General features: G+C 40.9%; 1 protein-coding gene across 4 annotated transcripts; it reads left to right on the forward strand.

Moving 5' to 3' along the window:
* The first annotated feature begins 9,618 nt into the window (after positions 1 to 9,618).
* Positions 9,619 to 26,245, forward strand: PCNX4 (pecanex 4). 4 transcript variants are annotated; one of them, XM_030485188.1, is made up of 12 exons: positions 9,659 to 9,865; positions 12,592 to 12,644; positions 13,338 to 14,064; positions 15,686 to 15,865; positions 15,954 to 16,468; positions 17,313 to 17,413; positions 17,561 to 17,683; positions 17,935 to 18,298; positions 20,880 to 20,983; positions 21,466 to 22,502; positions 23,071 to 23,257; positions 23,623 to 26,245. In XM_030485188.1, exons 3-12 carry the CDS (start codon positions 13,376 to 13,378, stop codon positions 23,872 to 23,874), a joined length of 3,552 nt encoding a protein of 1,183 aa, XP_030341048.1. In that variant the 5' UTR covers positions 9,659 to 9,865; positions 12,592 to 12,644; positions 13,338 to 13,375; the 3' UTR covers positions 23,875 to 26,245. The 4 variants fall into 4 exon arrangements, with proteins under 4 accessions (XP_030341046.1, XP_030341049.1, XP_030341048.1 ...); XM_030485186.1 differs by lacking the exon at positions 12,592 to 12,644 and having other exon boundaries at positions 9,619 to 9,865; XM_030485189.1 differs by lacking the exons at positions 12,592 to 12,644; positions 15,686 to 15,865 and having other exon boundaries at positions 9,619 to 9,865.
* The last annotated feature ends 772 nt before the right edge of the window (positions 26,246 to 27,017 follow it).

The following is a 27,017-nucleotide window of genomic DNA, read 5'->3' on the forward strand; positions in this document are numbered from 1 at the left end:
AGCCCCAGGAAAGGCACTCAGCTATGGCCAGCCACGCAAGGAATTGAGTTGAGGGGGGGTTAATATCTGCAATCCAGCCCTCTGTGAACCCAAAGAGATTCATACTACCATGCCATGAAGACTCTACACCCTGACCTGCTACAACAGCAAGTTAGAAATGAGCAGATCAACTATAAATACCCAAAATTAATTTTAGCAATATTTTTACTTCCTTTCTTTGCTACATCCTCTTTATAATGTTGATATTCTGGTTGCATACCTTCTTGTCAAATCTAATTTTTAGTGCTATTGATAAATTCGCAGCATAAAACGTGAAGGAAACCAAAGCAATTTCAAACCAAAGTAGTAAATTAAAAAGTAAGTAGGCTATCTTTATCTGTTAAAAATTACTCAGTGAGTTTGGGTAAAGAAAGGCAGGTAGAGGGTTTTGAATGTGCTTATAGATTTCTCAGTGTGGATAAAAGAACAGGCCTGGGTACTCCTGACCTCCAAATGGGTTGAAAATACAGGCTGCCTCCAACACAAAAGCACAAAAGCATATTCATTACTGACTCCCCAGAAACCAGGATTATGCTTCTGATGTCCTTAATGCACTGTCTGAGCCATCCATTGTAGACCGGAAAGACTGGATTCAAGGTAGGGCTCAAAGTAACAAATCTTCACAGTTGGGCATAAATCCACATTGTGAATCGATGACTGTCCAATGTGAATGGCAAAAGTAAAGGAAGAAACTGGAAGTTCTATTAGACTGCTCCATGAGGCTCTAGGTCCCTCCGCCCCCAAAATAACAGGCAACATGATAAAGGCAAAGAAAAATTTATAGATTCAGGACATTTGTCAATCTTCTGGTGATGCCAGTCGGTGACATTTTACAGCCAGCAGTTTGCTATGTTTTGTATACTCAGGGAACAACATGGACACTCTACTTCCTCACCATGGGTGAGCTGAAGGCAGAGACGGTAAGGCCTTGTTGTTGGAAAGAAAAACCTTCCAGAAAAAACATAGTATACAGAGGAAACTATGAATTTCATTTATATAAATATACAGAAAATAAGTGGTTCATTCATAACCAAGAGGATTCCATTTACACATGTTTATTTTGGGGCAAAATTGCTATCATTAAAACAAAATTTTAGGACTCAAATTACAACATGGAGAATTAAATAACTGCAGTTCCTTTCTTCTGCATAGACTTCCAAAGCTCATCATTGTATGGATTGCTTTTGTCCTCATCTCAGATTTCTGACAGCCTCCAGAGCTCAGGATGATGGCACCCTGATGATGGTAAGATCCTGATGACAGGTTCTTACAGATGTGAGGATCATGAGTTAAAAAGTAAGGCAACAATATGCGGATTTTGTGAGAACCTCAGATATTTAAATCTCCATCCCTCCAGCTCTGTGCTGGGTAGTTCTTTATAAAGGCTTACAACAGGCAAACAGCAATCTCGCCAAGTTCAACCAAAAGAATTGCCAAGTCCTGCACTGAGAGATGAATAACCCCAAGTACCAGCAAAGGCTGAGGCTAACCAGTTGAATAGCAGCTTTGCAAGAAAAGCCCTGGGAGTCTTAGGGGACCCCAAGCTGACCATGAACCAGCAAGCTGACCTTGCAGCAAAGAAGGCCAATGGGTCTTTAGCAGGTCAAGGAAAGTGACCCTTCTCCTCTCTTCAGTGCTGGTGAGGTCCAATTTGCAGTGCTCAATCCAGTCCTGGGCTCTCCAGTATAGAACAGACATGGACACACCGGAATGAGTTCAGCAAAGGGCCAGAATGATAGTTAAGGGACTGGATAATCTCTTGTATGAGAAGAGATTGAAAGAGCTGGGACTGTTTAGTGTGGAGAAGCTCAGGAGATTCTTATCAATGTATATAAACACCTGATGTGAATGAGTAAGAACAGAGAGCCAGACTCGTCAGTGCCCAGTGAGAGGACAAGAGGCAATAGATAATGCATTGAAACAGGAAACTCCATTTAAACGTAAGAAGTTTTTACTGGGAGGCAGGTCTTAACACTGGAACAGGTTGCCCAGAAGGTGAGTCTCCATATCATCCTTGGAGATATTCAAAATCTGACAGGACACAGCCCTGAGCAACCTGCTGTAGCTGACCCTGCTCTGAGCAGGGCTTGGACCAGATGGCCTCCAAAGGTCCCTTCCAACCTCAACGCTTCTGTGATTCTGTGACTGTCTAGCTAGTTCTCTTCCCAAGTTATTGATGTGTTTTGTAACAGGAAGAGCAACAAGCTGTATCAACAAACTCTTGCCACTGGAAAAGCTGAACTGATTGCTAGAATCACACCAACCAGCTGGAGTGAATGCGAGTTTCTGCTTGAAGGCCTGCCAACGTAAACATTATTGTTGCAGAATTTGAGCTCCAGCCGTGGGCTATACGGCAGATTTCTTAATGTGCCTCAAGAACAGTTGCCTCTGTTCTTAATGTGCCTCAGTAGACATCGTTACCACAGTATTAGCACCCCAATAACAGCTGTGATAGCAGTGGGAGGGGCTGGCTGAAATGGTGATTGAACCGGTGCTGCAGGCTCTGCTGCACCAGAAAGGGTATGGATGCCTTAGCCCAGCCCAGCCAGAAAATCATCCTGTGACAAACAAGAGCTATGAGCATCCAACAGCGAGGCCTGGGAGAGCTGGCTTTCCTGTACTTTGGGGAAAACCTCAGCAACCCCCAGATCCTCTGGTCCATTTCTATTCTTCCACCTGAAGAGAAGCATTTCATGAACATTCATTTAACCATTGTGTTATTCCATGACTGCAGGCGGAAGGGGAGTAATGGCCTGGCAGAAGGAGCTAAGGGATAAGCAAGACTGAGCACTGCTGGAAAGGGGTAGGCCAGCAGCCACGTATGTAGTTATGGCAGGAGATGGAGAGGATGCAGGGGGCATTTGACTCTTGTTCACACTGCACGGTGCAATGCATTCCCCACCACCACTCAACTTGCTGCGTCCAGTCCCTCAGGCTGGTACGGGACATTGTCCCAGCTGGAACACTGCACTCAACTGAGCCTCAGTGTGGAAACATCCAAACCTCTTCATGCAGGGGAAACAGGAATGGAGAGAGAACAGTCCTTCCTTTCCATTTCCTGGTAAAATGATGAGCTGCTTGGTCAAGATAAGGGAGATTTCATTGCAAACCTTGCCTATTTGGCAGAGGGCTTTTGTAAGCTCCAGTTCCTGGAACACATTTAACTTTCATTTTTTCAGACCTAATGATTTCAGAAACTACATAGATACAACTCCTAAGGACACAAAGCTGAGAAGCAATACTCCTCCCATCTCAAAATCATTCAGCCTAGTTTTTACATCTGTCACGTAAGTCGGGGGAGGAGGTCTGCCTAATTATTTACTGAGCATTTGCAGATGAAAATACTATCCTGAAGTACATCAAGCACATCAAGTGTATCCCAAATCCAAGTTTTAGGCCTAATAATGTGGTCTGTTATATCAATCACAAGAAGTTATTATAACATGAATTTGGTTGTAAGTTTTACAGATTTAATTGCAATGTTTGCCTGTCCCCTTCTATATAATGACATGAAATAAAACAAACTGGAGCTGAATACTAAGGAATGATTTATTCTTTAAAATGACTGCACATTTTTAGTCAAGTTTGACAAGGTTATTTAAGCAGATCTGCTCAGGAACAATGTTAATCTTTAGGCTGGCTTTATTTTTCTTTTTGTAATATATTATGTCTCTCAATGTTGAACTACAATTTATTTCTAACCACAACAGTGTTTTTGTTGTACATTCAATAAATTAACATCCAAGAAAGGATGTCCTCTGCATTTTGTTACTGCTCAAGCAATTTTCACTTCAAACCATGTTATTCTTTACTCTTTGATTTCTTGTCCAGTTCTGCACATCAGATGTTTGTAATTGCCATCCTCCAAACTGCAAATACAGCCTGTTTATTTCTCACATCCGAAACAAGAGCACAAGAATAAAGGTTGACTAAATTGTTGTTCAATAAAACAATCCCCCCAAGATCCAAACCTACCAAAGTTTGTAAGCATATATTCAATTTTATACCTGTTAGTATTTCCATTGCCTTTGAAAGAATATGTTTTATGTTAATTCTCATACTTCAATTATGCACAGGCTAAAGAACTTCATTGGATAGAGGTCTGAGCACCTTGCTAGCTGAGCAGACCTACTACACCTCTGTCTTTCAGAAACTAAATTTCTTTACTGTCTTTATACGGTAAAAGACTCAAGCTTCAATTTAAGATTTAAAATCGATAATAGAAATCGGACATACATATTAAGTGAAATTTCAGATATAAGGTCTTCTAATTTGCAAAAACAACTTCACTAGAAGTGATTTGTTCTTAGCAAATTACCTGTGACGAGTCCAAATTTCACTGATAAGCTGCTCAAATACTCCAGTTTCTGTTCAGAGGAGTATCTAAAAACTCATCATGCCCAGTCCTTGAGGAAGAACAAGAATTCAATTCAACTGAAAAGAGGCAGTGCTGGGAGAGGTTCTGACATTCAGAAAGGGTAGGCGGATAACAGAGAAAAATGACAGACTCAGTCTGCACCATTACTAAAATTAGATCATTTCTTTTGTTCTCCTGAACCTTCTGCTCTATTTGCCAGGAATCATATTAGCAACAGAAACTGTGAGAATCTGTCCAATCTTATTAGAGAAGCTGGACACAAAGAAATTATGAAAATCTTTTTTAAATGTACTTGCACTTAAAAATAAAAAAGGCAGGCTTTTAGAATTCTGCAAGAGAAGATCAAAACCCATGTCAGAAAAACTGGACATCAAACTAACAAAGCTTAACTAACAGTACTGCAGTGTGCTGAGCACCAGCACAGAACAGTACTTTACCATCTGTGTCTATATATACTTACTGGTTTACTACTTAGGAAAGAGCTGGACAGGCTTAAACAGAAGCATGCTCTCAAGCTCTTCTCAAAAGCAACCAGTTCACCCAAAATGTTCCTCTCCCATCTAAGCTGACTGCTCAAGCTGCCACCCAAAAGAGCACTGAAGGGACAACTCTGCTCTGGGGAAGCATTTTGATGGCTGGCAGTGAATCTCTTCTCTGTGTGGGAAATTCATCAGCAGACCTAATCTGTAACGCTGTATGAGCAAACGATAATTCTGGTGCATACCAAGACACCATAGCTGCACTCCACAATATTGTGGGAATTTCACGTGAGAATCTTCACACTGGGATCTTCCCTCACTGGTCTGCTTTTTTGAAGACATAATTAGAAGCAACAGGTAAGGACTAAATAATACTTTCAGCCAGGCACACAACGGAAATGCTCATCCTTGGGTGATGGGATCAGGCTCCTTCTCTAGTCTGATTTTACTAGAATAGCAGATAATAGCAGATAAAAGTTCTTGCATAGCCTTGTTCGTAGGCTCATGGTTAGGACATCTTCTACAGAATGGCACAGTGAGTTGGACTCTTTCAGGCTTGGAAGGTCCTTGGCCTCCTTCTTCTTGGGGTGGGCAAGAAGAAGGAGGCCTACTTCACTAAAAGCAGCTCCTGGCACCATACCACTGCCTTTTAGTCCTTCTTAAGCAGGTACCAGCCCTGCCCAGGGCATCACTTCCCCGAGGGATTCAATGTATTTTATGCACAACCACAAATCAGATGCACTAAGACAGCAGCTCAGACCTGTTCCTGGAGCAATGTTTCCTAACAGCTAACATCAGCAGCTACTTAACGAACTATCCTCCAGGGACACGTACTTCGCTCTGTTCCCAAGCTTGCACAAAACCCAGATGTCTCACTTTGATCTCTGAATTAATTTTTTGGGTCAAGAATACTTTTTTAAGTCATTGCAAAGTTGGATGCTAGATAGTGGTGATCCAAACCTAGTCTTTAACAACTAACAGGAGAAAATATGACCATTCTTAATGGGTGGAGTGCTCAAGGACACAGGATACACTGTCTTGCATGTAGATGATACAACCTTTAATACTTCTATGGCAGCAACAAATTGTCCTTTGGCTCCAGCAGTAAAAGGTTGCGTGTCATTGGAGTGGGACGTCTTGCACACTATCTGTCTCCATTTATAACCACAACATCCGTGAGGCCATGGACTGTGGTACAGATGACAACTGTGAAGTCTGCATGGCCACAGGACTGTTGCACCCTGTCAGACTAAGGATGCAGAATATCCCATAGTCAATCCTGCGTTGTCACTTATGATTCTAGTAGTACACAAATTTGCAATGTGTAATTCTTTCTCTGTCCCCTTCTCCTCAGATCAGTGATAAATTCTCAGAACACACCAATTGAAAGAGACTTCCAAGGCAAGTGAGTCTTCCCAAAACAAAAAATATTTAACTAGATTGCTTTCATAATCAGGACTTTTTCAGCTCTAAATGCAGGGAGAAAAAAAGGAAACAACAAAATAATTTAGCTCACAGCTCCTCATTTTTAAGAATATCCTATGCAAACTAAAAGGAACTCTGTAGACTTTTATCCTCCACTGGGAGCAGTATTGGAAGAATACAGTTCTCCTAAAATCCAAACCACATTATACATAAAACTGAATTGATAAGAAATACTTTCATATTGCTTTAAATGTCATAATAAGTGGCTAAGTTATCAATCCTGATATTAGTTGAAGCATATGCTTAGCCCCCATACAGGAAGGGCAGCGAACGGGGCTTGACACTTCAGTTGATAAACTCGTTACATGGATGACTGTTACCCTTAAACTCTTAACGGTAGCTCAGAAATGACATCAAAAGCCTTTGCTGTCAGTAAGGCATATTTAAAGGTAGGAATGGAGTACTTTACAATAAAGTTTATTCTAAGAGATAAAGTCATCCAGAAAGAAACAAGCTCCTTAGTCTATTTTCCTGCCAGCCTAAGGCCATATTGTCGAAAGGCATTACTTCCAAGGGAGCCATAGAAAAGTAGTCATGGATAATACACATCCAGTGTACACATCTTTCCAGACAGCTACACAGATAAACACAAGACGGGCCCCCTATGGGACGCAGAACAAAAAGACTGAGTAAAATGAGGAATCAGATTTCACTCTGACATCTCTTTGGGAATGCCAGCCTACAGACCTCGATGTGACAATAATTAACTTTGGGCATCAGGAAAAAGATAATAACCAACTTCCATTATCTGATTTGGAAGTTATCTTTTTTTTTACCTACCACTAATTATCTTTAAAAGAATAATCTCCTACAAGCTTTGTCTTCGTTAATAATCAATAAATATGAGAAAGAATCTGTTTCTCCTACCTTTGTAACTGTACACAAAGATGTATTCCAGCACGGAAATCACTGTTTGGTTTATATTCTAAGAGGAGAAAGGTCAGTAAGAAAAATATTTGCTCCTGCATGTACCATTCTACAGAAAGTAAACATTAAAAATATGGAAACATGCCAAATTATTATTATTCGGGGAGTCAGGACTAACAGCCCTTTCACAAACTAAAACCAAGCAAGCTAAAATCCAAGTCCCAAGTCTGCAAATAGTTTATTTGTATAGTAATATTAAGGACATGAGGAGTTTTATTAATTTCAGTGGGATAGTTCACACGCTTGCAGTTACACATTGTGGGATACGTCTGTCAAAGAGACTTGGAGGTTGGCAGAATTTACCTAGAACAGCTTACTCTCTTAGCAGGTTTTAACTTATTTTATATGACCAAGGAAATTCTTAGAACTCTAAAGAGAAATAAAATAGTATGCTCTCTTCTCCAGTAAATAGCCTGGAGTTTGCACTGACTGAAATTCTGATTTATACTTTTGAGCAAAAGCGAAATCATAGGAAACGAGGACAGGCAGGAAGCCTTCTCTGAGTTTTGAAATACAAGTGGCAGAGCTTGCAAAGAAATAAATCTCATGTATGCTTCCCCCTTGCATTGTTATTTAGGATTTACCTATTCCAGGAAAGAATCATCATCTTCACAAAACTGTGAGTGACTTGGTATATTTGGACGGGATCAAACTTGTCAATCAAAAAGTAAATACCTGCTACCGACCTTTACTGAATTGTACAGATATGCTATTTACCTTGGAATATCTGAGACATATAAATTCTTAAATTTAATAGGATCGCAACAGACATATTTGAAGGACAGAGTGCATAAATCTCAAGGATCCTAAAAAAGTTTGGGTTTTTTTAATATATTTGTTATTTGTCTTCCAGGCGGCTACACCAATGAACTTCATTTAAAAGAAATTCAGTAAAAGTAAATTAGCGTTTTACTTTGGTAGCGTTACCACTGGATTACCCAATCTAACTGCCTTTTTATTATTTCTGATGAATAAAGATTAACAGACTTACAAAAAGGTTACGATGCTTCTGGTAAGAACTGATTACAGTGAATCCTTCAGTCTATCTAAAATTCTAAGCATATGCCTGTGTATTAAATTAGGGATTCAGATTAAAATGAATATAAATGTTTGTAAGAATTTATATGGTGATTGATGTAACGCAGATATTAAGGTAGACATGCACACACTGGTATTCTAATGAGTACAGTGAGTTATAAATTTCAGTAGTATTAGACAAATTATATTAAGCATGCTCACTCTGTTCAATATTCTCAATGTTTAATGGGTGTAATTTGAAGTGGTAAGCAGTATTGCAATATTTGGATTTACATTCCAATTTGCCAGTGAATGCTCAAGTTTATTTAACCTAGAAGAAAACTAAGAATGCATTTTCCCCTACCTGGGGCTAGAACCATTGTTCTCATCTTGGATTAGTTACACATAAACACAGAAAGACCACTATTTTAGTATCAAATAAGAATGCTGTGGATTGAGTATTTGTGCTAAACGTTTTAACATAATACTAGAATGTTGTATATTAAATGTTAATGTTGAATGTTGCAATAATTAAACACACTGATTTGGTTGGTTTTGCACTTCATCAATGTGGGAAGACTATGAAAATGACTTAACAAGTGATGGAAAAACCAGCCTCTGACATATCCATTCCAGCTCTCAGAGGGGCATTATGAAACTTGAGGAAACTAAAGCCGTGTGGGTGAGAAATTCATCAGCTGAAGAGGGATCAGCCTCGAAGAGCAACGCTGCTGGAAGAGGGAATACGGACCGATGGACGGAGGAGTCCCAGGAGGCGCACGGTCCGGCTGGTGCCTCTGCGGACAGAAGCATTTTATTCACCCTTCTCTTTTCTTCACCTCGGGAAGCTGCCGGCAGGCCACAGCGAGAGAGATGCCTCACGCCTGATTTTACAGCAAAAGGACGCCGGTTACGTGTGGAAAGCCGAGCTGCGAAAGCCCGTACTGCTGCGGGAAGCGCGGGCAGGGCAGCGGGGCTCCGTGGGCTTCGGGCACCAGGCTGCCGTGAGGCCGAGCCCCGCGCAAGGAGCGAGAAGGCAGCCAGCCCTCGCCCTGACCGCTGCTCGCCGCTCGCCGCTCCTGTACCGACCCCGCCAAGCAGACGCCTGGAGGGCCCCCAGCAACCCGCGAGCCGGGGCCTTTTCCCGCGGGCAGCGCGGACTCCCGCGGAGCCCCGCTGCCACCGGCTGCCTCAGGCGGGCAAAATGGCGGCGCAGGCCGAGAGGAGGGAAGAGGGGGCGGTGCGGGGAGGGGGCCGCCGCGGCACTACCGGGCCTCACTGCCGCCGTTAGCCACCGCCTCCTCCCCTCTCGCCGCCGTCCGCAGTAGCAGCAGCAGCAGCAGCAGCAGCGCCGCGGCGGAGGGGGCACGGCCGTGGGGAGGAGCGCCCGGCTGCGGCCTGCGCCGCTCATACTTCCTCAGGACAGCCGTGGGGCGGAGGGGAGCGTTCCGCCATTCTTTCTCCCGCCGCAGGCTCAGCCTAATAGCTCATCTTTCCCCGCCCCGCAAAGCCCCTGACCTGCTCAGAGCCCGGGCCCGAGGTAGGTGCCCGCCGCGCAGAGGCTCTTTACCGCAGCTGCCTCTCGCCGGCTCCGGCGGTTCGCCGTAGGGGTGCAGGCACTCGCTTCTGCCCGGAACGGCAGGAGCCGGGGTGCCGCGGGGCCCTTCACTGGAGCAGGCAAAGGCGGCAGGGCCTCCCCGAACTGCGGAGATCGTGGTGCGGGGACAGCCGGGGGCCGGTCGGGGGAAGCAACCCGTCCCGTCTGGCGTTGCCCGCTCCCGGGGTTGCCCACCGACCATGCCTCGGCGGGCCCGGTGGCGGCCTGCCTTCGCCTCCGGAGTTGACAATAGCAGAGGCTTTATTTCTGGTAGCTTGGTTGATTACTTTGATTTCCTGGGTGGGAAGCGCAGTGGCTCCGGTGGGAGCCCCTCTAGCCAGGTGCAGAGGTGTCTCGGCAAGGAGGTGGTCTGCCGCCCTTCTCAAACGCGGCTGTGGGATGCTCTTCCCAGAACCGGAGGGAGCGTGTTGGCCTAAAACTTTACATCCCTGGGGGATGGCATCAATGCCATGAGGAGGGGCCCCAGCCTGCTCTGTCTGGCTCCTGGGTTGGGAGCCGGCCTGCGGGACCTCTGAATCTTTAACCATGGAGCGGAGATGCGAGTGTCTGGCGCGCAGGTGGGCATGGGGTGCACCAGAGTTTGTCTGGCCCGGGCTCCCCTATGCTTCCCACACTGGTGTTCCTCCCTCCCATGCTAGCAGGTGGTTTATAACCGTTACTTAGTGTTGCATGAAAAGACCTGAAGACCACCGAGGTAAGTATTTTTAAGCCTTATGTGCTTCAGCAGCTTAGATGGCTGAGAGCTGTACACGTGCTCTGTAATCAGCTTGAAATCAAACCAAACTGCACTGAGCTGATCCACCATCAGTGGATATGAGAGATGATGTTTGTTTAGACAAAAATTCATGCCCTCGTGTGAATTTCTGCATGAATTTGAGCAAGATTTGCTTTGTTTCCTTTTGCGATGAGGACATATAGAGGATATTAGAGGGGGGAACTTGTTAAATTATGTTACGGTATTAAGTCCTTTTACCATCATTGTTACGATAGTATCTAAGTCACAGGGATCCCTGGTGGTGATGACAAACTGTTGTGCAGATTGTTTGGGTAACCAGGCAAGTTGTCAAAGTCAGGCCAGGCCTGTATGTTAGGAATGTATATTGAAGCCAGGCCCTGCAAACGCTCACCAAGTGCAGAGTCTTGTTGCTAGGGCTTTGCACAGAAACAATGAGACACTCAGGAGTGCGTCTTTGATGTCCTACCTGATTATTTGGAAGCCAGGATAGTCGAGGGTATCGTTTCCATAGTTTGTGAACTTCAGTCTTGGGATTTTCATTTATAAATAAACGCAGTTCTTTTTATGGCTTGCTTTGGAACATAGCCAAGAAGAACTGTATTGTTTACGTGCGTAGCTTTTTGTGTCTCACACAAAGATGTCTATTGTTTACACAGAAACTGTAAGACGAATGTTTTGTTAACTTTTTGTTAGCAATATAAATTGACAAACACAAATGCAGACTAGAACTTGAAACAAAAATAGTCCTTCCTAGAGCAGAAAAACACAGCTGCCAGAAAACTGTTTTTCAAGAAAAACTGTGCACCTACTGATTCTGTTTCTTTTAAAACTTGGCTTCTAGTGTTTACGCACCTACAGATCTACTGCATGTAACTTTTGCAGCAACTTATTTTAATGCCTAATACACCCCTCTAAACAGTGTTTATTTTTCTAAACAAGATGGGCTGAATTATGGTGGGGTTTTTTTTTAATTGCATTTGAAATTTGGTTTTAGTTGGGTGTGTCCCTGTTACATTTTCAAATTCCTGAGATGACTGTGATGAATTCCTCTCTCCATTGTCAACATGTGCCTTTTCCATTAAGACTGAGCCGCTTCTCTTTCTCTTAGGAAACTTTCAATGGCCTTTTATAGTATGAAACCTTCAGTGTTTTCAATATTCCATGTTCAATATTCTATGTGTAAAAATTCCAAAATGGAATGGAATTCCAAAATGGAAATAGAAAATTCACAGCCTACAAGGAGAGACATTACATAGCCCATGGGGCCCTGCTTTCCATTGTGCAGTGTATTGACTTAGTGGACCCTGAATGCAAATTTCCAGTCGTGATAATGCATATGAATGGCCTTTAATCTCTCTTGTGCTGTTTTTTAACTTAGTCCTGTGATGACCAGTATCTACCTTCAGTCAAGTGACTGATACCTGCTTAAATGTAAGGAGCAAGTTGTTCTTGGGAGCACCTAAATGCATTTGGTATTGTAGAAAGAAGCGATCACAGTAGTTTCAAAGCTCCATGGCAGCTGCATGTTTCATTTTTAATACCTCAGCAATTATGTCTAGTGGGTGTTCATCAGATTATACATGTCCAATAGAAGAAAGTCAGAATTTCAGTATTTGCGCATCTCCTACTGCATCCCAACATCTCTTTTTTTAGAAGTATTGTTGGAGTGCTTTAGCACTGTGTTTTTGTGCTGTTTTTTCAACCCATTTTTTAGTTTGACTATTTCTATCTGTCATTCATGGATTCTTGCTTTTGTTACTAGGAGAATAAAATTATATTTGAATATCATAGTTACCATTTGTATTCATTATTTCTACATTGCCTGATCCTCTAAATGAGTATTCATATCTGCTTTCTATTTGATGATTCATTGTAAATGGCTACACGTATCTTTTTTTTTCCCTTTTTTCAGCTTTCTCCATTGCCATATAGAAGAATATATGCTGATTCTGCTACAATTCACAAGTATTGTGTTTATTTTTTTATTTTATATGTTTTAGGAAGTGGAAAGTAAACAGTTTATTTTATGTTTTGTGTAGTACTTAGTACAGTGAGATCCTGTTCTGCAGCTAGGCTGTGTAAGGAGGACAGTAAAAATGCTGATGTGGAAAACAATTTTTAATGCTTCTACTAATATTTTGGGGTTTTTTTAGTTTATTTCGTAAGGCTTTGCTTTTTAGAGGGACCTCAGTGTGGCTGTATCCTTACACTCACGTGGCTATTCACTGAAATCACTGATTCTTCTGTTTGTATATGTAGATCCTTACCAGGATTGATTGGAATTAGAGGTCTGTGGCAAGATGCGATTAGAACTGGAGCAGACAGAAGAAAATTTCATTTTTAGGAAGGTGGTCTGGTGTGGAGATGAGTTTGTTTTATCATCTCCGAAGAACAGATTATATGGTTTATTTGTTACCTGAAACCAGATTAAAGCATATGTTCACCTTTTAAAATAGATAGTCTTTTTCCAGTTTCGGTGTTTGCTTTGTAGTTGTATTGTAGCAGATTCTATGGGTGCTTTAGGATGGTGTGTAACACTAACATGTCAGAATTCCACTATAACTTGGTAAATGAAGATAGGACAAAATAATTCCCTGGTTAAGTTCTGAGTTCCAGATTCAGTAATATTTCCTTCTTTTTCCTTCTGTTCTCTTACAGGAAAAATGATATTCATCCAGCATTCCTGAGTAAGAAGAATGGGTCCAGATGTACCTCTGCTGAATGATTACAAACAGGAGTTCTTCTTGAAGCGCTTTCCACAGACTGTGCTGGGAGGTCCCCGGTTTAAATTAGGCTATTGTGCCCCTCCTTACATATATGTGAATCAGATTATTCTTTTCTTGATACCATGGGTTTTGGGAGGAGTAGGAACACTTTTGTACCAATTAGGCATTATGAAAGACTACTGTACCGCAGCACTTTCAGGAGGACTGATGTTTGTTACTGCGCTTATTCTTCAGATGACAAATCTATATGCAAAGCAGAAAACAGTGACAGTAGAAAGAATGCAAATTCAGAATACCCTAACAGATGAAGATGAGTTTGAATTTTCCAGCTGTATAGGTTCAGAGACAGTAAAATTTATTATTCCTGGCAAGAAGTATATAATCAACACCGTATTTCATTCCTTTCTGGCAGGGATATTGTGTGGGTTGGGAACTTGGTATTTGCTGCCAAACAGAATAACCTTGCTGTATAGCAACATTGGAGGAACTGTTATGATCTTTGTATTTGGATGGGTCACTATATGTATAGGAGAGTATTCATTAATCATAAATACAGCTACTGAAACAGCTACTTTCCAAGCACTGGATACTTATGAAATCACTGCTCTGATGAGACCTTTCTACATTTTTGTCTTTATTGCAGTGGATCTTGCACACAGGTAAACTTAATGCAGCATTTAGCTAATTAGAGTATTCCATGTATTTTTGGCGAGAAAAATTAAATTATTCTTCTGAGGAAAATTTATTTTGGTATTTTCATCAACTGTAGGAACTCCAAAGAAAGAAGCAAGGAGAGTACATGGTAAAAATTGAGGCATTACACTGTGCATGAGAAGTGGTTCTTTTTGTAGCATTCTGTGTAAATTAGGAAGAGTGGTTAGAGCAGTTTCTAAGTAAGGGACAACTAAAATTGTATTCTACTGTGTCAGTTTCAGTATTTTTGTACCAGAGCATTTGCATAAACATGCTTTTAAAGCATGTGTTCTAAAAACACATGTTGCTGACCTGAAATCATAGATCTGAACACCACAAACTTCAGGACTACTGGATTTTTATCCAGATTTCGTCCTGGAATATTTTCTAATTTAATCTCTGCAAAGTGATTGCAGAGGCTTTTAAACTACAGGCAAAAAGGAGCGTGAATTTGGTTTCAATGAATGGATAAGCAAATGTGAACATTGCTGTATCTTTGTTATATGGATTTTGAACTTGGATTTTTAAATGTTTTTGTAATACACAAGAACTATGTAAGTCTACAAATAGGAGACTTTTATATTTCCACTTCTCAGATGAGTGTCTTAGATGACATATTTGTAGAATCTCTTAAAGCAAAATGCTTTTAGATTTACTCTTGGATTCTTTCTCTCTGTCAGGTGATATTTATATCACTTTGTCATATGCATACTTTATGGTTGGGGTACTTCAAATGCATGTGGAAAAAAAAAGCATGTTTGATTTTACTTGTCTTGCATTCAGAGATGTCTTTGTTAATGGTTTACCCTAGTTGCCTCTTCAGTTATAGTCTGAGAAGTATACCCATGGCCTTGGACCCCAAATTCTTCTATCTAATTTCCTGAGGAGAAAATCCAGACATTATTGAAATTCATGGCAAAATTCCTTTGAGGCTTGCTTATTTATTTATTAAGAAGTGGAGAGAAACCAAATATCTTACTTTTAACTTAATTAGCTAGCTGGTAAACTATGTATGACAGAATTTATGCAGATTTGTAATACTGATCTTTGTATTTCTACAGGAAGATTCTAATACTTTGATGCAGAAAATAACATTTTGTATTCCAAAAGAGAGTTTATCCCTTGATGTACAGGCAACATGTCAGTTCTTTCAGCTTTAAGGCGTACCTCTTGGATCTTGGACTTGTATAAAGTTTCACTTTTGTAATTCTGAAAAAAATACTTACAATTTTTTGTTAAATGTTTGAGGTCTTGGAGCCTTTTTGCACAAGTATTTCTTGAGTGTATTATCACAACCGTATCAAAACAATTATGATACTTATATCAGGTTATGCAGATGAGTTAAGTGAAGGCTTCAGATATTTTGAATGAAAAATTAGCCTGTGTTCTGGTATTCTAATTGGCATCTTACTGCCCCAAGCATAAACGTATGTCCTTATTTTTGCTTGTAAAAGATAATGAGGTTTTGTAGATTGAATATGCAATGTTTATACTTCTGGATTTGCTGTAGTACTTAATCAAAAAGTCTTCCCACACATCGGTTATCTTTTCTTCACAGAAGTCAAATACATTTCTTCTTTTATCCAGGTTTGCTGTCAACGCACCCATTCTAGAACAGACAAACCAGATTTTGCACATTGTATTTCTCTTTCTGCCATTCTTATGGGCAATGGGAATTCTGCCCCCACTTGATGCACTTTTTCTATGGGGAATGGAACAACTGTTGGCGTTTGGACTAGGAGGTTCACCTATGTCAAGTAACACAAAGTAAATGTTTATATAATTGTAAAATATATCAAGATTGTTTATAACCTTTTTCTTTTCAAGCAAATCTTTTTTATTTTCTCCTTCACAGGTTATTAGTAATGTTTCTCATTTCTGCTGGAACAGCAATAGCATCGTATTTCATTCCCAGCACTCTCGGTGTGATCCTCTTCATGACTGGATTTGGGTTCATACTGAGTCTTAACCTAAGCGAGATTGGTTTTGCCTTCAAACACACCATGATCAGCCATTTAGCCTCCAGCAAATCTAAAAATATGCACAGAGGTCTTAGAATACAATTTGGGTGGAGGGAATTTATTTTTTATTTGACTGTGTTGACTTTTGCTCTCGTAGAAGCTAGCCTGCTCCATCAGTTTGCAGGCTTTTCATCATTTTCCAAAGGCAGTCCTCAGGCGATAGCAAGTTACATTCTTATCGTATTACTTATAATTATGTGGATTCTTAGAGAGATTCAGAGAGTGTACTTGTTTGGAGTCTTCCGAAACCCCTGTTATCCAAAGGATGTCAGGACTGTGACTGTGTTCATGGAGAAGCAAAGAAGGCTAATGAAAGTTGGTGTTGTCAGGAGGATTTTGCTAACACTAGGTAGGAATACGCACTGTCTGTTGTTTGTTAGATGATGCTTGTAGGAAGATTGAAACAACGCTAGAATTACTGTATGTGCAAGATTCTATGAATGAACTGAGAAAAAACAAGTAGATGGAAATATTTGTTGATGTTTTGCTAAATTGTGCATTGAGGTCAAAATTACTGGCTCAGAATATTTAAAAGTGATCAGTGATATTATTTATTCCTTTTTTCAAGGGTAAGCCTAAAAACTTGAGCTTTTAAAAAGTCCAGCTCAGAAACCAAGGCCTTTTAAAGGGTTTTAGTTATAAATGACATCAGTACTCACTTTTGAAAAAATGGCTCTTGTAGATCTTTTTAAAGGCACTTGGAAACAAGTGAGTTGAGAATCTTCAAGGTGACTGAAGACTTGGTTCTTACAACTTACTAGTAAAAAGAACGGTCTTCTTTCTGGTAGGTTAGGGACAAACGTATCTACATTGGGGAACCCAGGTTTGATCTGAATCATGTAATTTCATAAAGAAGCACCAGTTTGGGGAAGTGGATTGGCGAGTGCTGTTCCCATGTTTGTTGTTTTTTACTTGTTCAAGTCTTCCCATTCTCTTGGGGAAACAAACAACAACAAAAAAGTAATAGCAAGTAACATCTAAGCATCAATGTAAATCTTTGCCATCTCGGGCCATTAGTGCAAATACCCTGTTTGATATCCTTAAAGTGTAATACAAAGAGGAGTTTGTAATAATGGAGGGAACGGTCCTCTTTTTTATGCTAATATTTCCTTTCTGCAATAAGACTGCTTACCTCTGTATTCTTTAATTATGTTTTTGAAAGGAAATCAATGATTGTTTTATTTCAATTACAGTGTCTCCGTTTGCTATGATAGCATTCCTGGCACTAGACCGCTCGCTACAAAATCTTCATTCTGTGTCTGTTTGCATTGGATTCACAAGAATATTTAGGATGGTAATTTGAATTTTAAATATGTTAGCCTAAGAAATTGTATTGTATGTGATTTAAGTATTAGGGTGACCTGGAAGAAATATTCCAGGTCATGAAAGCAGAGATAGATAAATACATTTTTAAATGTATGTCTAATGTATCTCTATTTAGGTCTGGCAGAATACAGAAAATGCCCTAATGGACATAGTGATCGTGTCAGTAACACAAATGGTGGTGTTTAATCCAGACCTCTGGTGGAACAGGAGCCTTGATACAGGAATCAGACTCTTGCTGGTAATTGTCATAATGTAAATTTGAGCTGATAGTTGTCACTTACAGCCTTTGTTTCCTTGTCCTCCCCCATTAGAGAATTACAAAACCTAGCAAACAGAAGCTAAAAACCTGTGTCCTGTAAACTCTAACACCAGTCAGTGATAATCATGCTTCGTTTTCTTAAAACTATTGTAGATAAGGCAGCTTTGGCAATGCTGAATACATTATGATACAGGATACAAATAAACATGCTTATTGTATATATCTTGCAGGTTGGCATCCTACGGGATCGACTGCTCCAGTTTGTCTCAAAATTGCAGTTTGCTATTGCTATTCTTTTGACATCGTGGACGGAGAAAAAACAACGCCGTAAATCTACCGCCACCTTAATCACACTCAATGTTGTTTTCTTCCCAATCCTCCTGACCTTCATCGCCATCTCTGCACTCCTTTCTTCTCCCCTGCTGCCGCTCTTCACGCTACCAGTATTTTTGATCGGGTTTCCCAGGCCTATCAGAAGCTGGCCGGGACCTGTGGGCGCTACAGCGTGTGTTTGCTCCGATACCGTGTACTACCAGCAGATGGTTCCAGGTCTGGCAGTTGCTCTGCAGTCTGCGCTAGCAGCCGGCAGCCTAGGTAGGTACACTAGCAACACTGTGAAGGAGTGTAGCTGAATGTTTTAGGAAACAATTTTGCTGGAGACCAGGAGAATCATAGCATCTGATTTAAACCATGTTTCACAGCATAGGTTAAAGCTGATATTCAGAGTTTTTTCAATTGAGGAAAAAGTGATTACTTTCATCCTTCTCGTATATCTCTGTTACATTCGTTAGAAAAAAATAATTCTAGTTTATCGTTAAAATAAGGAGAAATTAAGTGGTGATGAAACAGTATCAATCATAATTATTTTATACAGAACAAAAAAGAATAGTAGGTATTCATCCCACCTCATTGGAGGGAATAAATCGACTTCTGTTGACCCGAGAACCAGGATGTTAAGCCTAGAGAAAAGGCGGCTCAGGGGAGACTTTATCACCATGTTCCTCTGTTTAAAGGGTGGCTACAAAGAAGATGGAGACTCCCTTTTTACAAGGAGTCACATGGAAAAGACAAGGTGTAATGGACATTCCTAGGTGTAAAGTTACTCCCAGGGAGATTTGATTTGACACTAGAGGAAAAATTTTCACAATGAGAAGAATCAGCCATTGGGATCATCTCCCCAGGGCAGTGGTGGATTCCCCAACACTGGACATTTTAAGATTTGGCTGGGCAGGGTGCTGGGACATCTAGTCTAGGTCATGCTTTGCCCAGAAAGGTTGGACCAGATGATCCTTGACATCCCTTCCAACCTGGTATTCTAGGATTCTGATTCTTAGACAAGGAGCAAATATCTACATAAGCCTCTTAGAAAATGGCCCATGACTAGAAAAATGGATTAATACTTGAAGGCAGTGGAAGTTACCCTTAATGACATCTTTCTGAAGACTACCAGTGTAGAGAAAGGTGTTAAAAAATAAAGCTAAGAAGCTCTTTTTCCTCTAAAGAAGAGGGACACTTCAGTTTGTCTACTGCATTGGCCTATGTATGGTTTTTACATATATACATTATGTATCTGTTTTATCTATACATATTTTTAATATATACTTTTTTTAATATGTATATCCCCATTGCCATCATGACTGTGGTGGCACGTATGCCTCAGATTAAATAATTTAGAACACTAGTCTTGAGGGGGTGAAAGTCTTTTCTTTAATGGGAAAATCTGTGAATTAATGTCTTCAAGCAAGAAAAAATGTGGTGTTCTCAGATGAGCTCAAAATGAAGAGGTACCACTTTGTGTGTGTCTAATTTAAAACCATCCTTTTTTCTGTGTAAAGGAGTTTTAGTAGCTTTAACAGCTAGCAAGAAAAGAATTAAAATCTTTGCAAAATCTTAGCAAGAAAATGCACTTCATTAGCTCAGTGGGATAGAAAAAGTTACTTAAATTTTAACTATAGCTTAATGGTTGGTTTCACTGATTTCATCTTACAACATTCTAAATCTAAAATTCTCTGTGCAAGTGAGTGATCACTTGGACGTGAGAGACAGCAGAAGCAGGTCATAAACTGGCAGCAAATGTCATGCTTAAGAGCAGCACCATTGTACTGGAGAAGCTGACAGTAGGCTATAACTTAAGAAATACAGTATAACCAGCAGTTGCCAGGAAGTTTGGCATTACACTTCTTATTGAAATAGGTAGAAAAATTAAAAAGTACCATTTTTTTGACATGTCGGCTGATTTTTACAGTAAGAGCCAGGTTTTGGGGGTTTTGAGTACTAATTACTTTGATGTGTGATGTGAAGTTGTTCAGGACTTGATTGTCAAATTCCAGTTTATTTTGCATGGCTGTACTTTCAGTAATGTCAAACAATACAGTGGCATCAGATATATTCCCACACACAGAGGTATTTCAGAAAGACTACAGATGATTTCTGCTGTATCTACTGTTACTGTTCTATGTGTATGCTACTGATTCACACGTCTTCAAAGATGAGCAGGTGCTCTTGCTCTGCTGCTATTTATGTGTCCATAAAATGGGTGTTATATTGTGTCATTGGTAAGCTGACACTTGAAAAGAATAATTTACACTCTGGATTTCACATCCTAAGGGATATTTTCATTCTAGAATACAGACAAGTCAATTTAGGAACTGGTAGTGTAGGTAACAAATCCCTTTGAGTTGCATTTTTATTTCTGCCATAACAAATAAACTTCATGCTCCACAGCAAATAGGACCGTTAAGGTACTCGTGCCAGATGATGATTCTTTAATGTATTTGATGGTCATAAGAATTTTAGATCTCTAGGTGACATCAGTGGGAACCGCGCAGTTGGAAATGCAACCAAAGATGATCTTTAATGATTAAAGCTGTCTCTACAAAGGGGCCTGAGGGTGGGCTGACCTAACCCCAGTCCAGTATGAATATTGTAGTCCTGCAGTTCGGGGGGGTTCCCAGTTTTCCACAGCTTTTTCAAAGATAGCACTGCAATTGCAAGCTCGAGCTTTGCAGGTATTTTCTTTAAGATTCCAGGGTACTAGTTAGCCAGTTTGAACTGATTTTGGTGGTGATGCAGAAGTATTTTGTGTTTGAATTCTTCAGTTGGCCTGTAGAAAAGTTTTCATCACTATACTACCAGTAATGCCATAGGTTTTGAGTTGTTCTCTTTCCTTGTCTAGGTCTCTCTCTACCTGGATCACATTACTTGTGCCGCTTTCAGGATAGACTGATGTGGATATTGGTGCTAGAAAAAGGCTTCACTTACTGTGGTGTTAACATTAAGGTAACTGCATGCTGAGGACTGACATTAATGTTTCTGAATCATACAGATGTTTTGCTGTATAACATGTCAGCAATGTAACTAATTAACCTGATGTTAAAGTTAATTGTTTAAGATGTGGGTTATTGCTATATTAACTAGTCTTGCAACTGACATATGCTTAGCAGATATGAGGTTTTTTATTATCTAGTTTGTGACACATCATCCTTAATAAGCTGGCTAATAAGATCTGTTTGAGGAAAAGATTTATTTATTTTTAGATATTGAGCTGTGTCTATTGTAGTGAGTGCTTTGCTATTACTATTATCTCTAGTTAGATTTGTAGGTTCAATTGTGGAAATACTGACAATGGAATTTTATATATTTTATATGGAGTTGTATATTTATTTGTTCGGAAAAATTTTGCTGCAAGAAGCCAGCTTGCTAGCATTTAAGGATGTGAACTGGTGAAGGCTAAAACCAAATCAGTTTTGTTTATGCTTTAGGGACTAGAATTGCAGGAAACATCCTGTCATGCAGCTGAAGCTCACAGAGTAGATGAAATTTTTGAAATGGCCTTTGAACATCAGGAGCACACGAAGATCCTCTCTCCTAATCACCATTTTGGACACATTTTGACTCCTTGTACTGTTCTACCTGTGCGGCTGTATTCTGATGCCAGAAATGTGTTATCTGGAATAATTGACTCTCATGAGAATTTAAAGCATCTGAAAGATGATTTCATTAAGGTGCTTGTATGGATGCTTGTCCAGTATTGTTATAAAAAATCAAAAACATGGGAAAGCCCAGGCAGTGCCGACAAGAGCAAAAAAGGATCATTTTCAGAAAACCAGCGCAGAGGTGCAGTAGAAAGATCCAGGCCTCTGAGGGAAGAAGATAGCTTTAGCGTTGATACAATTGAGGACTGGACTGATGATAGTGACATTTTTGATCTTGAACCCAGCAGCAGAATGAAGGACAGAAAAGAACCTGGGCCGTTGGGAGATACACCAAAAGTACATCTGTCTATTCCAGGATCTGTAGAAACACAGGGCCGAGGTGTCCCACAGGAAATGTCACCAGAAGATAAACTATACAGGGCTGTTGTGCTTGGGCTTCCTGCTGTAGACAAAGGGAAACAGCAAGAAGTTTTACCTCGGGTTGAATTTAGTTGCTCTTACTCAGAGCTATTGAGCATCCCTGAAGAATGGAGAACAGCCCCGGTGCCACCTTCCAAAGTCAATGAAATGAGGCAGAGGTTTCCAGAAGAATGGTACCACTTCATTTTGAGTCAACTTGACTTCTTTCATCTGAAAGAAAAGCCTTACAACTTACCTGAAGCCCTTATGAAAGATAAAGCTTTGAAAGACTTATACATTCATGGAGTATTGTCATGTTGTTTTGGTCTGTTTGGACTGGATAACACCGTGCCTGCCCCGAGCCATGTGTTCAGAGCATATACTGGGGGTATTCCATGGTCTGTTGGTTTGGACTGGCTAACCGGCAAACCAGAGCTCTTCCAACTTGCGTTGAAAGCATTCAGGTAAAAGAAAACATTCCCTCAGATTATAAAAATTATACAGAGAGTTCTGTGCTCTGAAAGTAAATAGTGCTTCACTAAGAGTAGTTCATGTTAAAACCCTATTATTTAAATACATTTGTAGCTTCTTCCTACATAAATACTGCCTGTAGCCCCAGGCACTGAGGAGAGGAATATGGAGATTCTTTCCTTCCTCCCTTCCCCACAGAAGCTGCCTCCAGCACTGGAAATCTGCTGTGTTAAGTGGGGAAAAAACAACCCATTTTCATTCTCCCCATAATCTAAGAGAATTGTGATGGAGTTAGATGTTTGGCACTTTCCATTATCAGGCAGCGGGAACAGCATTTGAGGTGAATGAAAGATGTTTGAGCTTAATGTGTTTTACATCTGGGTGAGCTTAAAAGCATACCTGTACCAAGTTCCAGTGACTCAGCTGACAAGCAGTAACTGACAAAGTTGCTAGTGCTTGGTAACATTTGATGGTGCCTCTCTGCCTTCTGTAGCCCGAAGAGGCTTTCTTCCTCCTGTCTTTTGCTGTGCTACTTACTATATGACTTCCTGTACCTTTCAGATACACTTTTAAGCTGATGGTTGACAAAGCAAGCCTGGGTCCAACTGAGAACTTCAAAGAGCTGGTTAACTATTTGGAAGAATATGAGAATGATTGGTACATTGGACTGGTATCAGATCTGGAGTGGCAGCAAGCAGTTCTTCAGGAAAAGCCATACCTTTTTTCACTGGGGCATGACCCAAACATGGTAAGCAGAAAAATGACTAGTAAGCAAGGTCAAAGTTGGGTTTTGTTTTCCACTGCTTTTGTGTTTTTTCTTGTGCGTTCCAAAACATGAAGGCTGAGCAAAGAAAGTTCAAGTTTGTACTGGAGAGGAGCTCCTATCGCTGCTGTTGAAAGTTCACACCACTTTGTTCTTCAGATGCAGCAATATTTCCTGATTATCTTCCTAGGCAGAAGAACTGAAGTGAGGAGACTGGTTTACACGCTTTGCCATTTTTAAAGGGATGATATTCATAGTATGTAGCCCTAAAGCTTCATTTAGTGCTTTGGAACCAAAATGTTTGGAGAATGTACTGAATGCTGAATGTTTTGATCTGTTTGTTCTTACAGGGAATTTACACTGGGCGAGTCCTCACGCTTCAGGAACTGTTAGTACAAGTGGGAAAACTTAATGACGAAGCCGTCCGAGGTCAGTGGGCAAATCTGTCCTGGGAGCTGCTGTATGCTACAAACGATGATGAAGAGCGGTACAGCATCCAGGCACACCCTGTTCTCCTGCGAAACCTGACTGTGCAAGCTGCAGACCCACCTCTTGGCTACCCCGTGTATTCCTCTGAACTTCTGCATCTGCCTTTGTTCTAGAATGTCAGTAGCACTTTCTTTTTTAATTGTTATTTTGTATTTTCCATCTGCATGTTGAGAATCCAGTGTTTGTGTAACATTTATACACTGCTCTCACAGTGGCGCTGGGTGGCGGTGCCAAGCCAGTGTACATGATTTGCACAGAAGTGGTGCTAGCCAGGACCTTCGGCAGGCAGGGAATTTTGGACGGTTTTCTGGCTGCTGGAACATATGAGACACCAATGCCTGTGTGGCTGATGAGCCAGGAGATGCTGGCATTCTCTTCTCCAGTTTAGAGAAGAGCAGCATAATTCTGATCATTAACTATTTTTGGTGCATTCTGATGTATTTTTATTTCTTCTTCTCAAGACAGGTGACTTGCACTGACAGTCAGGTTACAGCTCGCTGTAGTACTGTCAACCGCAGAGTTGGTAACCAAGTTGTACATACAACTATTTATATGATTTTTTTTTTTTTTTTTTATTCTTGCCATTTTGTATTGGACTGAGTTCAGTTTTAGCATTTGTTATAATATATGACTTCAGCTGATCTTCCTTGGCTGCAGTAAGCTACCGCTGTGCTTTAACAAAGTGAGTTGTGAGGGATGATTTGTACCAAAGTACTTGTTTTGGGCGCAAAGAGAATTTATGTATTAATGTATTGGAATGCACACTGTGTTAACCTGTGTGACCTACTGATGAAGTAAACCTATAATTAGGGGAGGGAAGGAATTTAAGTCCAAATGCATTAACTTTATCTCCTTCTTCCAATATCCATGTATTTTATATATATGTAGGTGGGTGGGTGTATATGTTGCTTGCAGCCGACATCCACAGCACTAACCAGTCTTCCACAAACACTGGGAGCGTTTGATAATGGGGGGCAGGATGGAAATGCAGCTATCTGTGCCAGAAGTAATTTAATTTTTTTAACCTTACCACAGGTTAGAACAGCATCTGGCAGTTGGTTTGTAACATTACAGGGCTCATTGAAAACAGGTCTGGGTCATCTCTCCAGTGGCTCATTTATCCTGTTTGTTACTACCAATCATTAGCACGTGTTTTCTCCATAGATCGGTAGTTACAGTGTATTTACTGCTGCATGTGCTGCAGGTCATTGTCTGTCTTTAACCTGTAGAATCAATTTAAATCAGATCTGCTCCGTAACTGAACTAGTACTGGTTTAGAACACCCAGCATTGTATTATCTGGAGCATGTTTATGACTTTTACTCCTCACCTTTAAGATGTTTTTGTATCAGATAACATGTGTCACAGGGCTGTGTACTCGGCTGTTTGCTGCTCTTTAGATCAGTGACCATAAATGATTTTTTTTAAAACATGCAGACGGTGCAGTGGACTTCAGAGGCGGTAAGGAAACGCCTGTCAAACTCCATGGTATAGCGCTTTGAGGTACGGTATGAAATCCACACCAAACATTAGTGGAAGCAGGTTTTAGAAGGTGATTGGCATACAGGAGTGTAAATAACAAAGTGCTGGTAACCTAAAATCACCTTGCTTGGCCATGAACTGTATCTAGAAATAGAGACTTATGGAAGCTGATGTGGAAGGGCTTTTAGAAAGCCCCCGTTTCAGCTCCAACTCAGAAGGAGCTACTCTTGGCAAATGTTTAATCGGATTTAGAACTTCCAATACCAGGAGCATCATGAACTCGTCAAGTAGTTCGCTCCAGTTCTTTGCTGCTGTTCTTGCAGCACTTGGGCTTTTGCTAAGTCTAATTTAACCTCCCTGCCTCTCTGTAAGCCGTTTACTACTTGTCTTCTGTATGGTCACGGAAAATTTCATTACCTTTTTTTCTTTGCATCAGCACCAGCAGTCTGTTATTAGAAGATGGCTGTATTTCTGCCCTCATTCTTTCTCTTCTGTAAACTGAATAAACTAACTGAGAAAAAACTGGAGTGCACTGTGATCCTTTCCTCTTGCTTTCCTCTGGTTCTCGCCATCTGGTACCCAGACTACTTGAAAAGCATTGCTGGTAGCTGGCCCTGGTGTTCCAGCAGAGATCCCGGTTGGTACCAGATGGAGGAACAGACTTAGCAATGTGCAGAATTCCTGTTTGTGCACGGGAATGTGGCGACGGGCTCCAGCACAGTGTAACATCCTGGCCCCTGCTGTCCCAGGCAGCGTGTCCAGTTTGTATGTTCCAGTGTGTTTTGCAACAGTATGACCCCGACTGACATTATGATTGTCTGGAACCCTCTTCAGATTCTTTATTTTGGCAGAAACACAAGTTACAGCCTCTTGTTCTGTATCACAGATTTGCGCAGCCAAGTGCCCCTGCTAAGCATGTTTTCTTGTTTGTGTGCTCTTGAATTGTTTCTGGTTTGTTCTGGAGCATTTATTTGTCAGGAATTTACAGCATCTTCAAACCTGGCTTTGTCTCTCATACATGCTGCTCTTCGGATTACCAACACAGTACTAGTGCTGGACTCAGTGTCTAGGACCAAGCTGACAACAGCCCACCCCACCGTTCTCCTGTGCAATCACCGAGAACTGCTGTTTTCTACTGAGGTTTGTGCATCAGCTTTACTTAATTCTTGTCAACACCTACTTGCTTTACAGGTTGCAATGTCCATCACACAAAGATAAGGAGAAGACAACTTCATCCTGGCTTTTTAAAGAGTTTAAAATCCTTACTAAAGGATTGTCACCCCCTTTTTTGAGCCTTTACCAAAAACATTAAGTCCTGGCGACTGCTTCTGTCCCATTCGTGTACCATAAAGCAACAGGAATCAGTTGAATGGCATGAAGTGTTAGGGAAGTGGCATTCGCAAATTGCACATGCTTTGTCCTTTTTGGAAAGTTTCTGCTTTGGCATTTTCCTTCACATCAGCTTCCTCTCTGACGGGTAATTTTGTTACGCCCTGATCCTCATCATCTCTGTTCTCAGACTGGTGGTGGCCACAGCATGGTCTGTGACAGCAGGTCTGTGCTTACATGTCCAGCACCTGGCTTCTGCTCAGGCACAAGAAGCAAGCTCCTCTCCGGGCATAAAGGCTGATGCTATTTGGGAAAAGAAAAGTGGAAACTGCGTGTGTAAACTGCGAGCGAGCCTTCTGTAGGGTGCAGTGCTGTCAAATCTTCTGTGGATTAGGAGATGGAAACTAAAGCATCCCATGAACATATCTGCATGTGTGTTGTAGTAA

Source organism: Strigops habroptila, chromosome 4 (genome assembly GCF_004027225.2).
Source record: "Strigops habroptila isolate Jane chromosome 4, bStrHab1.2.pri, whole genome shotgun sequence".
In the NCBI taxonomy this organism is placed as follows: Eukaryota; Metazoa; Chordata; class Aves; order Psittaciformes; family Psittacidae; genus Strigops; species Strigops habroptila.

Coding starts and splice junctions, on each gene's coding strand:
- PCNX4 (XM_030485186.1), top strand. CDS start 13,376: ATGGGTCCAGATGTACCTCTGCTGAATGATTACAAACAGGAGTTCTTC. Junction 15,866..15,953: donor CCTATGTCAAGTAACACAAA/GTAAATGTTTAT, acceptor TCTCCTTCACAG/GTTATTAGTAATGTTTCTCA. Junction 16,469..17,312: donor GAGGATTTTGCTAACACTAG/GTAGGAATACGC, acceptor TTTCAATTACAG/TGTCTCCGTTTGCTATGATA.